Genomic DNA, 15,134 nt, shown 5'->3' with positions numbered 1-15,134 from the left:
ATCAGCACAACCACCGCATACCAGCTATGAAGTTCAGGGGTGACAATCTGTGCTCTAGCACCTTGAGCTCCACAATGAACTCCTCTGTATGCCAGATGTGAGGCCATCTGTCTGACAGCTAAAGCTTGGGCCAAACTGGGTCACGCAATAGGAAGAAGATCCAAGCTCACCAACAAATCTACAGCAAAATGATTGGAAAAGAAAAGATTCGGGGCTGGAATGGCCGAGTCAAAGCCCAGACCTCCACCTGATTGAAATGCTATGCATAAAGAGAGCTGTGCATAAATGAACACTCCCAAAAATCCCAATGAACTGAAGCACCGTTGTAAAGAAGAGCGAGTCAGAATTCCTCCACAGTGACGTGAGAGAATGATAACAATTACTTCTTCAGTTATTGGTGCTAAAGGTGGTTCTAAGTACAGACCGTGATTCAGTAACAGGACTGCACACAGTCATGTGAAAACTTTTTCACATGACTGTGTGTGTGTGTGTGTGTGTGTGTGTGTGTGTGTGTAAACAGAAAAATCCATTCCATTTAATATCACTAAAAGTATTTTTATTTACTTTCAGTAGAACTCACAAGTTGTCAGACTGAAAACACACTGTTAATAACTTTAGGACTAAACAGGGAAAAAATTAATTTCATCTGAAATGATGATCTCCAACATTTTTAAAACATCCACTTATCAACCTATTGCAGGTGTAACAATCACATACACAGTTTCCACAAGCAAATTTTTATATTTCAAATATTCAGAGAGGTGCATGTCCACATTTGTGTAAGAATCTCAAACCTCAATACTGCTCGAAGATCAAAAAGACAACACGTTTGGAGCTCGGCACAATTAAAACCCATGTATTTTTTTTAAGAGGTCTAATTTTGACCGACTTTCTCTTTAGGCATCAAAATAGTTGTAGCTATGTGAGACGGGCCTGGTGAGCACAAACAAGGGTGTGGATTATCTGAGGAGACATCTCCCAGTGAGGCCAGAACATATTTGATGAGCCTGGTTCCCAAATAAGGGAACACCACCATCCGGGAGCTCGAGTAACTTCCCCTCAACATTCAGAATCCGCTCACTGTTACTTCATTTTCACATGTCACATAAGCGTTTTGATAAATTTCACATAGGAACTTTGATCACAGAATGCCTACGTTTGAAAAATACGTGTGTTTCTATCCATTAATGCAAGCACAACATTATTTATTATATAATTTGCACTCTTTTGGGCTCTTCAGGACCGAATGTACCGAGTTACACCACAGGAAGTCAATGAATGGCCTAATCAGTCGAAAAGATTTTACATCATACAAAAAAAAAAAAAAAAAAAAAAAAAAAATCATCTTACTGCATGTTAGCAAATCAAAATATGTACAAATCTACATTAAGTAAATGAGTTTCTGAATAGGCACTTTAATTCATAACAGTTCAGCCAGCTGTCAGTATTCTTTGATGAGACATCACAAACACATAGAAGCTTGTTTTTTTTAACGACTCAACCAGATGGAGGCAGAAAATCCAGAAATAAACTAATATTAGCCCTAATAACCACATCAGTATACTTGGCCAGACTGCCACACACACACACACGTGCGCACACTCACTCATGCACATACACACAAATGTAAAATACACACACAGGGAAGCTCTAGTTTCCAAATATAAAGTTACAGTTTCTGCTACAGTACAGAAAGGAGACATTTTTTTAAACATGCATACAGTCCAGGAATGAATAATCGCCTCCACCTGTGAAGAAATCTGTAGCGCTTTTATTCCGCCCCCCCACCCCTCGGAAAAAAGTCGTAATAGGAGCCTTTCACCAAAAAGAAATCTCACACAAAAAATACAAATAAATAGATAATAAATAAACTAAATGAATCAGTATATAAATAAATCATTTTGTTAAATAAATCAATGTTACATAAATAAATCAAAGCGTAAACAGACTGATTTAGAGGCAGTGCTAAAATCTAAGATGGTGGAGATGCTCCTGCACTGGTGTGGATGCAGTTTGTTCTCTTTAATCAGTACCTGCCTGTTTGTTCTGCTCAGGTCTTTGTTTGCTTCCTCCTTTGATAATCTCCTAATCACATCCTTGAACTGCTGATGAACTCTGGGAACAATAACTAGTGTTAAAGTGAGCCAGTCTGTGGATATGTTAGTGGGATTAGTTACCAAACTGTAGTGTAGATGGGCTTTAACGCCCTTCGGTGTTATGCGTGGTGCTTATCTTCAGGTAGAAACACACAAAGGGAGCTGGGCGAATGCAGAAGCTCTTGCCACAGAGAAAAATGTGAACTGTGTATACAGCTAGGTTTAGAGAGCGCTACCATATCACCAGTGTGGCACAAACACAGGAGCAAATGAAGCCTCCACATTCGGGGTGAAATGTAATCTATAAAATCGAGAAGCTCTTGATTTAAAAGTACCTCACGTCACATTCAGTGTCACAGTTATCCCGACTTAAATCAAGCTCAAACAATTTTAAAACTGCATGTTAGATAGATTGGTGGTGAGAAAATCAATCTGTGCTTTCTGATTGAAAATCCCGATGAATTTATATTTGTTTGTTTTTTTAAATATGTCATTATTTTGATCAGTTGTATGTATGGTGTGTGTTTTGGTTTTTTTAAGTTGGAAACAACAAACTGCGTCCTCAGAGCGGCAGCTTTCTTACAGTCTGTGCCTGTGAGGTTCAGAGCGCGGCGGGGAGGGTGGCGGAGGCAGGGTGACGGTAGTCGGGGCCTCCACGGGGTCATCCATGGGCAAGACCAGCCGCGTTCCCCGGATCGCCACTTCGTGTTCTGCCACAGAGAGCTCGTGATCCAGACCTTCATCGAAAGAACCTACACCACCCCCGGCGCGGGTGGTGGAGGAGCGCTTGGGGTTGACGGTGCGGGATCCGGACGCGTCCGTGCTGACGGTGACGTCGGCATACATGGAGCTCACGCTGGCATCATTCAGGATGAAGTCAGAGTCGTCGTCATGGAGCTGACCTTCATTCTGGTGAGTGGGGAGAGAAGAGACGGCCATGAATGCTTCTACATGAAACTTAATCAAAATCAAGAATGATCCTTGATCAGTATGAGTATGTTTGCATGTACAGTACTGTGCAAAAGTCGTGAGTCATGCCTTATTTCTTTATATTTTCTTGGGAAAATGGGAAATAGGTGCAACGATTTACTGAAACATGTGAAAACATGCATGGAAATAAAGTGTGTGAAGTAAAGTAAGTGAGTAAGTCAATATTTGGTGTGACCACCTTTATTCTTCAACACAGCCTGAACTCTAGGAAGCTTTCCTGTTATTTCTTTATAGTCTTTAGGAACACTTCTCTAGGCTTCCTGAAGGACAACATGATCCCACACTGCTTCAGTAATGTTGAGGTCCAGGCTCTGTTGATGCCAATCCATGACTGAAAGTGTTTTGTGTGTTTTTACTGCATTGGCAGTGCGTTTGGGATCATTATGATGCTGACAAATGAAGTTGTTGCCAGTAGATCAAAATCTGATCTGCTTTCATAATTCCATCAATTTTAATAAGATCCCCAACACCACTGGCTGAAACATAGCCCCAAAACATGACAGAGCCTCCACCGTGCTTTAAAGACGGCCGTAGACACTCACTGTTGTACCTCTCTCCCGACCTCCTCTATACATATTGTTAAAACAGAAGTTTGCAAACTTGGATTCCTCACTCCATCAGAGCTGTTGCCACTGATTTCGAGTCCAGTTCTTGTGTAATTGGCATAACTCAGCCTTTTCTCCTTGTCACTCTTCCTTAAGAAGGGCTTCTTGACAGGCATCCTTCCACTGAGACCATTACTGATGAGCCTTCAATGATCAACTGAAGGTCCAGATGGATGTCTCAGGTCCTGAGTCAGATCTTTATTGATTTCTTTTCTATTTCCTAAGAAATGATTATCAGATACTACGCATCTGCTGTAGATATTTCTTTTAGAGTTAACACTTCTTCTTTAATCCTCAAATTTTCAGTATCCTCTGATTTTTTTTAAAGGGCATGGCACAGAAATACTAGTTTATTCCTGTCAAATGGCTTTTTCTATAGATTAAACTAAAAAAAGGGAATAGATAGTGTTTTTTGTGACAGACTTCCTAAAGATACAATTTAAAAATTTTTTTTTGCCAAGTTTTCTTAGTTTAGGTACGTTTCTTATGCTTGAATGATTCATAGCTAATTTTTAAGTGTACTAAAAAACAACAACAACAAAAAACGTTCCTCTGAAAATGGTCAGGAACATGGACTTCATTGGAAAAAAGGGAGTGAAAAAGCAGCCAATGTCGAAAGAAAAACTTTGAGAAGCCTTCAGAAAGTCTGGAGAACTATTTTCTCAAAGAGCACTTCAAAGAAAAAAAAAGTTACAAGAAAGCCTGGCTCCTTAGAAGGAAAATCTAAATAAATGAGAGGTGGCTGAAGACTTTTACACAGTCCTGTAAATCTGAATAACTCATAATTCTTTTTCATGTCCAAACCTCATAGGCCTGTGGGCTGGTGAGGCATCGAGCCAGCGGTCCACAGCATGCAGGCATAGTAGCAGTGAGAGGCGGACCGCTGTGGGTCAGGAGGGGTTTCAGGTAGCTGGTGAACAAGCTTGTGTCAAGGAGTGCACAATATAACCACGTTAAAGCAGTCTGGTTCAGCTGTAACAATAATGACTCAACCAGGTTTTCAACCCCAGCAAGTAAAGGAATATTTCTGTTTCACAACATCACTGTGAAACTTAAAACACATTTTATGGTTTACTAGAATTTTTTAGCTGAAATGTTTAAGTAAAAGGTTTAACATTTTAAAAACACCTTTGTGAAAAGCACAATATAAAACATAGTAAAATATATATCGTCACTCTATCTCTGAACCTCCTGTGTTGTTATGTTCTAGAAGTTTGTAAAGAGCGCCCTCTGGTGGCCACAGGTGAACACATCAGGTTCAAAGGATACTTGTGGTCAAAGTTATACCATATCCTAAAAGGCCAGGCGCTCTCATGTTTGGTGCTCCTTCGCTGTGACCCATCCAACGCACCCGAATTCTGTTCAGCAGAAGGGTGATAATAAGAAGGTGTGCATTTTTATTTCACCACAAAATCAGACAAATTAATACGGCACTCAACACCAACTCACAGTGTTGTCTTGATCAGAGTCCACACCCACCCTAAAAAAAACCCAAAGCAAAAACATGTACTTTGACAAAGTTCAGCGGAGGTGATGCAGCACAAACAGTAAGATACATGGAGGCAGGCTTACGGTATGCTCATGAAAGATAGCATGGGTGTGGTGCCACCACCACAGATCCACACAGTGAAGAAAACAATCAGGAGCGTGGTTGAAAACATCATCTGACGGGCGTAAGTCGCTGTGTCTCGAATGGAAAGTGCAAAGGTCATCGCCCCACGCAGACCTAGAGGAGACGAAAAATAAAACAGGGATGGGTGAAAAAGTTTTATTAATTATTGCTCATGTTGTGGATACATAGGCATATATGCGCAAATAAGAAAGAAAGTCCAAAGGACACAAGTCATTCTGAGAAGACGGTTCGAGGTCAGGTTTAGGTTAAGTCTCCGGGAAACAAAGCAGGTCCACTGTAGTGTGAAAAAACTGGAAAAACCAGAGCACCGTCCACATATTAAGTGATGTGTAGCTGATCGTTAGTTGATTTCAGGCTCCAGATGTGCAGGTGACCGACGTCAACTAAAAATAAACTGAGACCAAGTATTAAAAAAGTTGCCTTTGGTTTCAGTCTTTGTCACCTTCACTAAGTCTAAAGAGGCTTTGGTGTATATAACTACAGCCTCTGTGAATGTGTGAGCCGTTTACCCTTCGAACTTCTTTCTAACATTCACCAACAATATGCTAATAAAATACACAACTCCCACTCAGACTAATGAAAATGAAACTTCAACTGAATTCTTCTAGATGATAAAATCAAAACTGAAACATGTACACCCACTCTGGAAACAAACGGAAAATCCTCCTTCTTTTTAGGGGTTGCCACAGCGGACTATTTGCCTCTCCCTATCTCTAGCATCCCCCTCTGTCACATCAACCCTCTCCATGTCCTCCTTCACTACATCCGTGACCCTCCTCTTAAGTCTTGAAGTCTGGAAGCCCCATCTTTAACATAGCTTTGTCCAATATATCCACCATTGCTCCTCTGCACATGTGCAAACCATCACAGCCTTGACACTAACTGAAACCACACCTAATGAACATTAACTATAATAGCCCTACAAGTCACTGAACTTTTTAACGTTCCTCTTTGCTGGTCTCTTCCTGTGCGCATTCCCCATTAAAATGTGGCAGCGTGCCTTTTGTCCGTTTATTATTAACTTAATAAAAGTTAATAATAAATGTATCCTGTTCTTGGCTTAACTACTTCAGTTATTTCCTGGCAAGCTCATGCGCTGTGCGATGGTGTGGGTGTTTTTGCCTCTCCGGCTGCTGGTATATGTAGCAATGCTAATGAGCCGTTCCGAAAGTTTTCTCAGTGTACTTAATGAACTGTTGACATATATAACTGAAGGTTTAAGTGTAGAAACATGTCGGGGAATTCTATTTTTAGCATGTTTCAAAATCATTTTTACTTTTTACTTCTTTCTTGGTCCTTTCTGAGTAGGAAGAAATCTAAATTACTGACATAGAGACAGTTAGTATATTTGGTATGTTGTTTTGCTGAATGTCCATATATGACAGTTGCACTTTGCTGTACTTTTTCTTCTATTTTTTATAATGTTATATATAATGTTATATTTAAAGTAGAAGCAGACAACTGGGCTTTTCATTATCATATTGTAGAGCGAGTGTCGTTGGTCTACAAGGAGACTGCACGCCATTATCTGATGTTTTTAAACAGTTAATTGTTTAATTGTCTTATCGATGATTTTATCGATGTATTTCGGTTCGAGTCCAAGCCTGATAAACGGCTTTATACTGACGTACCTGCAAACATCATAACGTGCTGAAAGTTGTATCCGATCTTGTTCTTGCGGCCCAGGTTGAGGAGGAAGGACAGGGGGTAGATGTTTGCAGCCCTGCCCAGAAACACTGCCACCTACACAGCGCAGGAAGGTCAAGGACACAACACAGGAACTCTAACACTGGAATGGAAAATAATCACACATAGACGTAAACACCAGCTCGGCGGTGACTAAGCTTTGATATGCTGATTTGCATTGTTATTTTTGGCCTTGGTTAAACATGAAATAGAAGTTCAATTGTAATGGTATAAATATACACCAAAATATTTTTCAAGGCACATAAAACAAAGGGTTTTCATCATATATCCTGATGCCCCGCAGAGGCACTGAGTCCTTAACCACCAGCAGAGTAAAGGATACGAAGGCTCCGACAATGAAGAGAGGGTTGAAGACGTGCGACTGGAAGGAGAAGAGCGTCAGACCCATGTAGGAGAAGATGAAGTTCTCTGCCAGGAAGTTCAGCAGCTCAAACAACTGAAGGGGATGAGACAAGCGGATATTGAGTTTCATTTATATATATGCTACTTCCCCAGTTTTTACACTTCCTTCTATTTGAAACATTTAAAAACTTCCAAAATATTTTTGCGCACCATAAAATGACGACTCTGGAAGACCCAGAGTTCGGGAGAGGTCATTTAAAAAATGTTTGTCACATTTTCTTATGAAGCTACACTTGATGCGCCTATTCTACAGGGGCTTGCCAATCAAACATGTTAACCACTACACCAACAAAACATGTTTGACAGTGACAGAATGCAGTGAAAATCAATAACCTGTATTACAGAGTCCTATCTCCTCCCCCTCATAAACAGGGGGGAGGAGCTCGCACACTACAATGAAGGGTCAGCTTTTAATGAACTTTTACTGTGCATGCGACCAGGAGTGTGCATGTAGTTGTGAATCATCTGATGTTTTGGACATTTCTTCCCCTAGGCCTCAGTCACACAGGACTATAGGTTGGTTGGTGACCCACTGGCAATCTTTAGTCACTAGGGAAAATATGTATTCACTGTCCAGTTGGCGAATGATTAATGGAGGCTGTTGGCACCAAAAACCTCGTTATGCTCGCTCTGGTCAGATTGGCGCAGTGCACTGTAGTTTACATGGAAGATGCCGATTTTCTGCAAATACTTTGCAGCTGCTGGCCGTGCGGTCATTAGAAGAGACCTTCAAAGTAAAAGCTGTGCCTTACCAGCGCAAACTAAACATTTCAAAGCGGCCTGGAGTGCAGACGTAAATATTTTAAGCTGGTTTTCAGACACTTGAAAGCCATTTCCCACATTTGCTTCTTATAATAATAACAATAATAATAATAATAATGGATTGCATTTATATAGCGCTTTTCGGGACCCCTCAAAGCGCTTTACAATACCACTATTCATTCACTCTCACATTCATACACCGGTGAAGGCAAGCTACAGTTGTAGCCACAGCTGCCCTGGGACAGACTGACAGAGGCGAGGCTGCCATATCGCGCCATCGGCCCCTCTGGCCCTCTTAGACACTTTTTTGTCATTTCTCTATCTCAGTGCTGCTTTTGAGTCAGGTGACCACAAGTTTCTTGCGTGTCATATCATCTTTAACTCATCAGAAACACATAACTATGACAAACTCATATCTACAAACATCCTGCATTATCACGAACTGATACTGATGATTGTAGTCACTGGTTATTAACATTTAGTTGATATGTACGTGCAGCTCTGTGACTTCCTAGCTTCAACAGAAGACACAGAGCTGTGAGTTTGTAGGACACGCAGCAGTCAGCCACATCAGCTCCATCAGCTCACTGTTTCTGTGAATAAATGATAGCAGCTCGTGGATTTCTCAGAACTTTCTGCAAATTTGGCAAAAAGTATAACCAAGCTTGCACTAATGCCCAAGAAGCAGAGAAGCTGTGAGTCATCCTTCCTTCCAAGTTTTTCCTTTCAAGATATTTCACAGATTTAATTCTTTGCAAACCAGATCTTTTAATGCAATTGCGCAGCAACAACTGCTGCTTGAAAATTAATTAAAAACAATGGGATCGAGCACAATGTATAAGTTATACTGCATTTCACCTGTTTGGTCCTGTCTTGAGAGTCTGGTGAGAGATTGTTGTAGGTGTAGTGGGCCTGAGTGATCCCACAGAACAGCACAGCAACAACACCTGAAAGAACACACAGTCAACCCACATCAGCAGTCGGTAGGTTGATAATCTTGGTTTGAGCTTGGTGAGATTCTGCGGTTCTGCTATTGTCAGTCAAACCCAGAGATGAAAATCCAACGATTACCAAGCACTGTGTGTGTGTGTGTGTGTGTGTGTGTGTGTGTGTGTGTGTGTGTGTATATATATCGTATATTTGTTGACATGTTTCTACATCATCAGAAACACAGTAATTGTATCTTAAGCCCACAAACTGTACGCAGTAACTTACAGTTTTAGAAAATTGGGCATTTATTTTACTTACTGTATATATTTATTTTTACTCACTATCCAGAGAACTGAGCTGAGAGCCACAGTCAGCACAGACGGGTAGGAAACTACTGAGAGACAGACTAAATAAACATTGTTGTTGCTGCTGTTTTGTCATTTGACGGGACAAAAATGAATTCTTCAGTGAGACACTGGATAACTGGCACCATGAGAAGCTAAACAAAGCCTGTGTCCTTATCTAAATCTTCCTGTTTAGGAGAATAAAACTTCTAAATGTTATTATTAATGTCCAAACAGATATTTATAACCTTTTGGTGTGAATGAGTCAGTTTTACTTAGTAGACCAACAACTGTGTTAAATGAAGCTTCAGACTAACAAAAGATGGATATCAGATGTCTTCTCGTGAAGACCAATGAGTTATCAGACCTGACCTATCTTTGCAAAATACTACACAGAGAAATACCTAAGAAACACACAGATAAGCTGACACAGACTCTATGCCTCCACAGAGCACTTAAATGACTCCTTCGGGGTAGTTTCCAGTGAAAGCATGTGTCACCAAGACTGCACACATACACACGCACAGACTCACAAGGTGAAACCACTATCTCCCACACTGCTGCAGCTGCTAATCAAATACGGAAGGCAGTGTTGTTACAACTGCATGAGAGAGACTTTGTTGCAGGTCTACCTGTGAACCCGCAGGCCTCCGCCAAGAGAAAGGTGCTCCAGGACATCAGGAAAAAGAGCGCCGTCTCCAATAAGGGGAAGTCCCGCAGCTTAGTGAACTTGGTGACGTGACGGAAAGTTAAGGGACCAAACAAGGAGGCGTGGCAACTTTAATACACTGGAAAAAGGGAGAAACTGTATCGTTATTCATTTACCTCTTGCCCACACCTGTGAATGTAAATGTAAAATATGTCATGGTAAGAAACAAGTGAAAGGATATGAGGGCGGTCACAACTCCTGTAACAACACCGAGAGCAAAAGATCCGCTGAAGACGCCCAGAAAGACGCCGAAGGACTTCAACATGGCCATGGCCTCAAAGCTGTGGCTGTTGTCGCCTGCAGGCTGGTACGCCACAATGGAGCTGCAGGGAAGACAGAGAGCATGCACGCAAAACCATTTAGAAGAAAAAAGGAAGTGGGGCTTTACTACAAAAGAGGCCTTACTAAGAAAAGGGAAGCTGGTCAAACACATGCTCACAAAATAGCGTCAGGAATGAAATCACAAATGCAGCAACCCAACTCCAAGAATGGCTTCTCCTACCAGTCTCATCCGATTTAATTCAGATGAACTTGGTTATGATTTGGACATATCTGCAAAGACTTCAAATATGTGGAGTTGGGTTTTACAGTCATAAATGGAAAAATAAAAGGTCTTGCATGCTTCATTTGAACTCTATCAGGTTAATATGCAGCAATAACCTTTAATGAGCCTAAATGACTAAAAACTTCAGAAGAATAAAGGGTTTCCTGGTGATTCTATAAATGGTGGGTGATCTAAAAATCAAAAATAAAAGTAGGAATGGATATGAAAGGGCTGCAGCGTCTCAGGAGTGAAAGGGAGGGTGATGAAGGATGATCCTAAAGCGTACCTTCTAAGGTTTGAGGTTCTAAAATATTAACAAAAGCAAAAACCACGCAGTCCCCCTGACCAGCCCACCCACCGAGGAGTCACTGTCTGGTTTTCTCCCAGCCATTCCTCGGCCACCTCAGGTAACAGTGAGCTCTCGTTTCCTGCGGAGCGCACAGCTCCAGCACCATGCCTACCCAGCTTTTCGAAGCGGAGGAGAACACTACATACATACGTACGTACGGGCAAGGCGATGCATGACACAGATGGGTGGAGACAGGTAAGCAGTGAAATGACAGGGATTGATGTTAGTATGATTAATGCGTGTACAATACAAAAAAGCCATTTCTGCCACAGTTAGCTCCATTCAAGCACAGGTTTTATGGGACTAATTAGAAAAGAACTAGAAATTATAATTACAAATGTAACTGTTCTTTCTGTGTGTAATGAATATGAAAAAATTGGCACTATTTTTGGAGCCCAACTGAAGGAATCAAACACAAAATTAACAGTTTTTCTTCTGCATAAAAATTAATTTAACTCAGATTTAACTCAGGTTCCAACAGTTTGAGCTGAATTGTTCACCAAAATGTAATTACTTTAGCAAAAAGCCCCACATGATTGAGCCTAAACTGCTACAGCTTCAGAAAGAAACATTGCACCAATTATATCAACTAACAACTCTTAAAAAGCACTTATTGTTTTGTGACGGCCATTAAAAATTGTTCATTAATGTGGCACCGATGGTTCAGTGCGTCAGTAATACGTACGAGGAGAGGACGATGGCGACGGCATCATTGAGGACGCTTTCCCCAAACAGTAAAGCGTAGAGGTCCACGTCTACCTTTAGCTCATTGAAGATGGCGAGGACTGTCACTGAGACACAGAAAATAAAGAGTATAAAACATCGAAATAATAACAGGAACGCTTCCACGCTTCTTCAACAGCAGCGTGCAAAAGAAGTGATTTTATTACATGCAGTCCAAAACAGCATCAGATGCTTATCTTCTCTGTTAATTTTGGATGTGGGTACCTACCAGGGTCTGTTGCTGAAACGATGGCCCCAAAGAAGAGGCAATCAGTAAAGTAAAAATCTCCACCAAGCTGCCCCACGACTTTCATGAAGGACACAAAGCCATACATGATCAGCCTAGGAGAGAAAAAACAAACACTCAAACCACTGCTATTCAGCAACAATCTGATCACATGTAGGAATGCAAGGTCTGCAGTGTGGTATGTACCGTGGGTGTGTGGATACTCTATCTCATCCTCACCATCTTCAGAGGTCTGCAACCTGGATGTCATCCTGGACTCCACCCTCACATTCACATCATATATTAAATCCATCTCTGAATTTGCCATCTACCACCTGAAGAACATCTCCAGACTGTGGCCAGTACTCTCAGACTTTGCAGCTAAAACCCTTTCATGCTTTCATCACCTCCCGCCTGGACTACTGTATCTTCAGAACTCAGCTCCTAGAGTTCTTACTTGTACAAAGTCCCAGTAACACATCACCCACACCGGCTCCTGGGAAAGTCCCATATTTCCTAAAAGATCTACCTCCTTGCCTACATGCTCTTGCTTCCCAGTATTTATCTGACCTTTTCCTCCGCTACACAAACCTTGGAACCAGCTATATAAATCTAAGTTACTATTGTCAATATTATCATTGCATGGCTTAAGATTTTCTGCACTATTCTGAACTAATTTCAGAGATTTTTACTTCACTTACCCGATAACAAAGCAGGATATAACTGTTCCGATGAAAGCATAGGCGAGGATGGAACCGATGTTTCTGAAAAAGTGTCTCTGAGAAAGACAGAGAGCGGGTGTTTATTTTAAGAAAGAGGCTACGAACAAATGAATAATCTTAAAAAGAAAACATTAAAAAAAAAACTATAAACCCTTACAGCTATATATTTAATAACAGATACTTATATAAATCTTTATATAAAACCTTTTGACACTCTTACCCTTTTCAGACTGTAACCCGCATGGAAAATAATGGGAGGCAGCAAAATGTTGAAAAACACCTCTGGGTCAAAGGTCACCTGAGGAAAGCAGTAAGATGTAGGTTAGTTAGGCACTTAATTGCCATCCATCCATTTTAATCACATTATGAGACATACATGTCTCGCTTAGTGTGAGACATGCACACTAAACAGCCAATACTTCAACCCTCCACCATCTGTTCCCTTGCCTTTCTCAACATCTCATCATCCTGTACTTGGTGACCTTTGCCCTGTCCGACTTCCCCCTTCAGAGTGTACTCATAGAACCGTCCGCTGACATTGACCAAGAGAGTGGCAGGACTGCCGTTAACGGCACAGCCGAGAATCACGTCGCTCATGCTTTGGGGGCGTGGATGCCAAACCGCAGGATCACACCCACCAGCAGTCCTTTGGGAAAGTGGAAAAAGAGAAAAGAGCAAGTGAAATCAGAACAGGCAGCACAGGATTTGAAGTTAACTATTATTTGAGGAGGAAATTAGGCTGAGATTGCATTTAAAACTATTGAATCAACCAATACTGATGGGAGAATTATTCTTACAGAAGTGCGCTTTATTATTTTGAAAGGAAAGGATACTTTAATAGCTATAAATAGGAATTATAGGGCCCATCTCTAGTCATTTGTTTGTCGTTTATTGTTGCAATACAATACCCATTATCGTGTATTCTGTTGCAACAGTTTTTATTAGGGATATCACTCTGATTAGAAGTATGCTGCCCAAGATACGTGAGATTTACCTGTTAAATTATTCAGCTAGCATTAAAGCTACGTTTAATGAACTGACTGATATGACTGCTAGCTCGGTGTCCTTACCATAGATCATGGCAAGCCCTGTTTCGTGCAGGAACCTGAATCGGCGGTGTTTGAAAAGCCATATGGTTAGTATGGTGAGCGTCAAGAGCATTATGAATATCAGTAGGTAGGCACTGTCCTGTCGGTGGCTTTCCTCTGCTATCCTCTCAGTTGCGCCGTTGTCCATCGCACCGCCGTCCCCTTGGCTCCCGACGAGCAGGACTGTGAGCAGAAAAGGCAGCAGCAGCGGCGCTTTCGACGGCTTACCGCCAAGAAAGCGACTCCGTGTGAATCCCATTTTGTCTCTGTGTCCAAACAGTTACATTTGTTGTTAAATTAGTGCTGCTTTTTTTGCCGGGAAACAGCTGATTAGATTAGAAATTAGCTGGACCGGGGTAAATGACAGGTCCTTCCTTGCCGTTACCAAAACACTGGGACTTCCGGCTCTTCAAAATAAAAGCTTCGAAGGGCAAAGTTACACATAAACGAGTGAAGGTTGCACAATAGACATGAAAAAAAATGGCGTCGTTTAAACAAATGAGAAACTTGTAAATTATAGTGAATTTACATTAAAGCGGTATAAAGTCACAATAATTTATACCTACTTAACCTCCTAAGACCCGAACTCTTCCACGACATGCATTTTTAATTTCTCTTTGATATTTGGGCATATTGGGGCCCGATGAACGTAAAAACAAAGAATTTCCAATTTTATTTTATTTTTTTACCTTATTTTTGTTTTTAAGAAAAATGAGAGCCACAAATGAGGATATTCATTTAAAATTTTGATAGAACAGTAGCAGTATAATGTCCTCGTAAGTGGATATCAGGCCCATGTAGAGCAAAATTTAGTATTTTGGTCAAAATAACCAAAAATGTGATGTCCACATATGTGGACGGCAGGTCCTAGGAGGTTGAAGGAGGAGGGTTGGAATATTAACACAACATGTGCGGCCTGTTAACATTTTAGCAAATTCTTTCAAGTTCCGCATTTAAAAAGTAACCGTTGCTCTCTTTTTATTACTTTTTTCAAAGGCTAAATTATTTAAAAGATGTAAGTCATAGGCTTACTCATTCTATCTCACAGCACTTCCACATTCACACATGGCACCACGTTCGCAGCAAAGCCTGACAGGTGTTGCAAAGCAGATTAGCACTGCTTAAATAGCCCGTAGATCCAAGTCAGAGTTTTCAGATTAATTCTCTTACTATGGAATGCTGACACCCTCGCTCTGAATATGAGTAAATATAGCCCTGTTGTATTTATATCTATTCACCATGTCACCACAGAGTCGGTCAGAAATGTGTTTTTCATGTAGTTTGAGACACGTACTAGATAACTT

The 15,134-nt window shown here is 41.0% G+C and overlaps 1 protein-coding gene across 1 annotated transcript; it reads right to left on the bottom strand.

The window, feature by feature from the left end:
• Window positions 1-859: 859 nt before the first annotated feature.
• Window positions 860-14,238, bottom strand: LOC100707452 (sodium/hydrogen exchanger 6). Its single transcript, XM_003447001.5, is given in 17 exon segments — window positions 860-3,005; window positions 4,496-4,601; window positions 4,961-5,049; window positions 5,141-5,171; window positions 5,264-5,417; window positions 6,956-7,067; window positions 7,354-7,467; window positions 9,054-9,142; window positions 10,102-10,207; window positions 10,360-10,501; window positions 11,757-11,862; window positions 12,024-12,136; window positions 12,722-12,798; window positions 12,963-13,040; window positions 13,190-13,345; window positions 13,348-13,388; window positions 13,813-14,238. Coding segments are annotated over 17 exon segments (2,121 nt in total). The 5' UTR covers window positions 14,090-14,238; the 3' UTR covers window positions 860-2,675.
• Window positions 14,239-15,134: the final 896 nt, after the last annotated feature.

Source organism: Oreochromis niloticus, linkage group LG10, assembly GCF_001858045.2.
Source record: "Oreochromis niloticus isolate F11D_XX linkage group LG10, O_niloticus_UMD_NMBU, whole genome shotgun sequence".
NCBI lineage: Eukaryota > Metazoa > Chordata > Actinopteri > Cichliformes > Cichlidae > Oreochromis > Oreochromis niloticus.
Note: the sequence above shows the minus strand (reverse complement) of the source record. Positions and strands in the feature narration are given on the sequence as shown.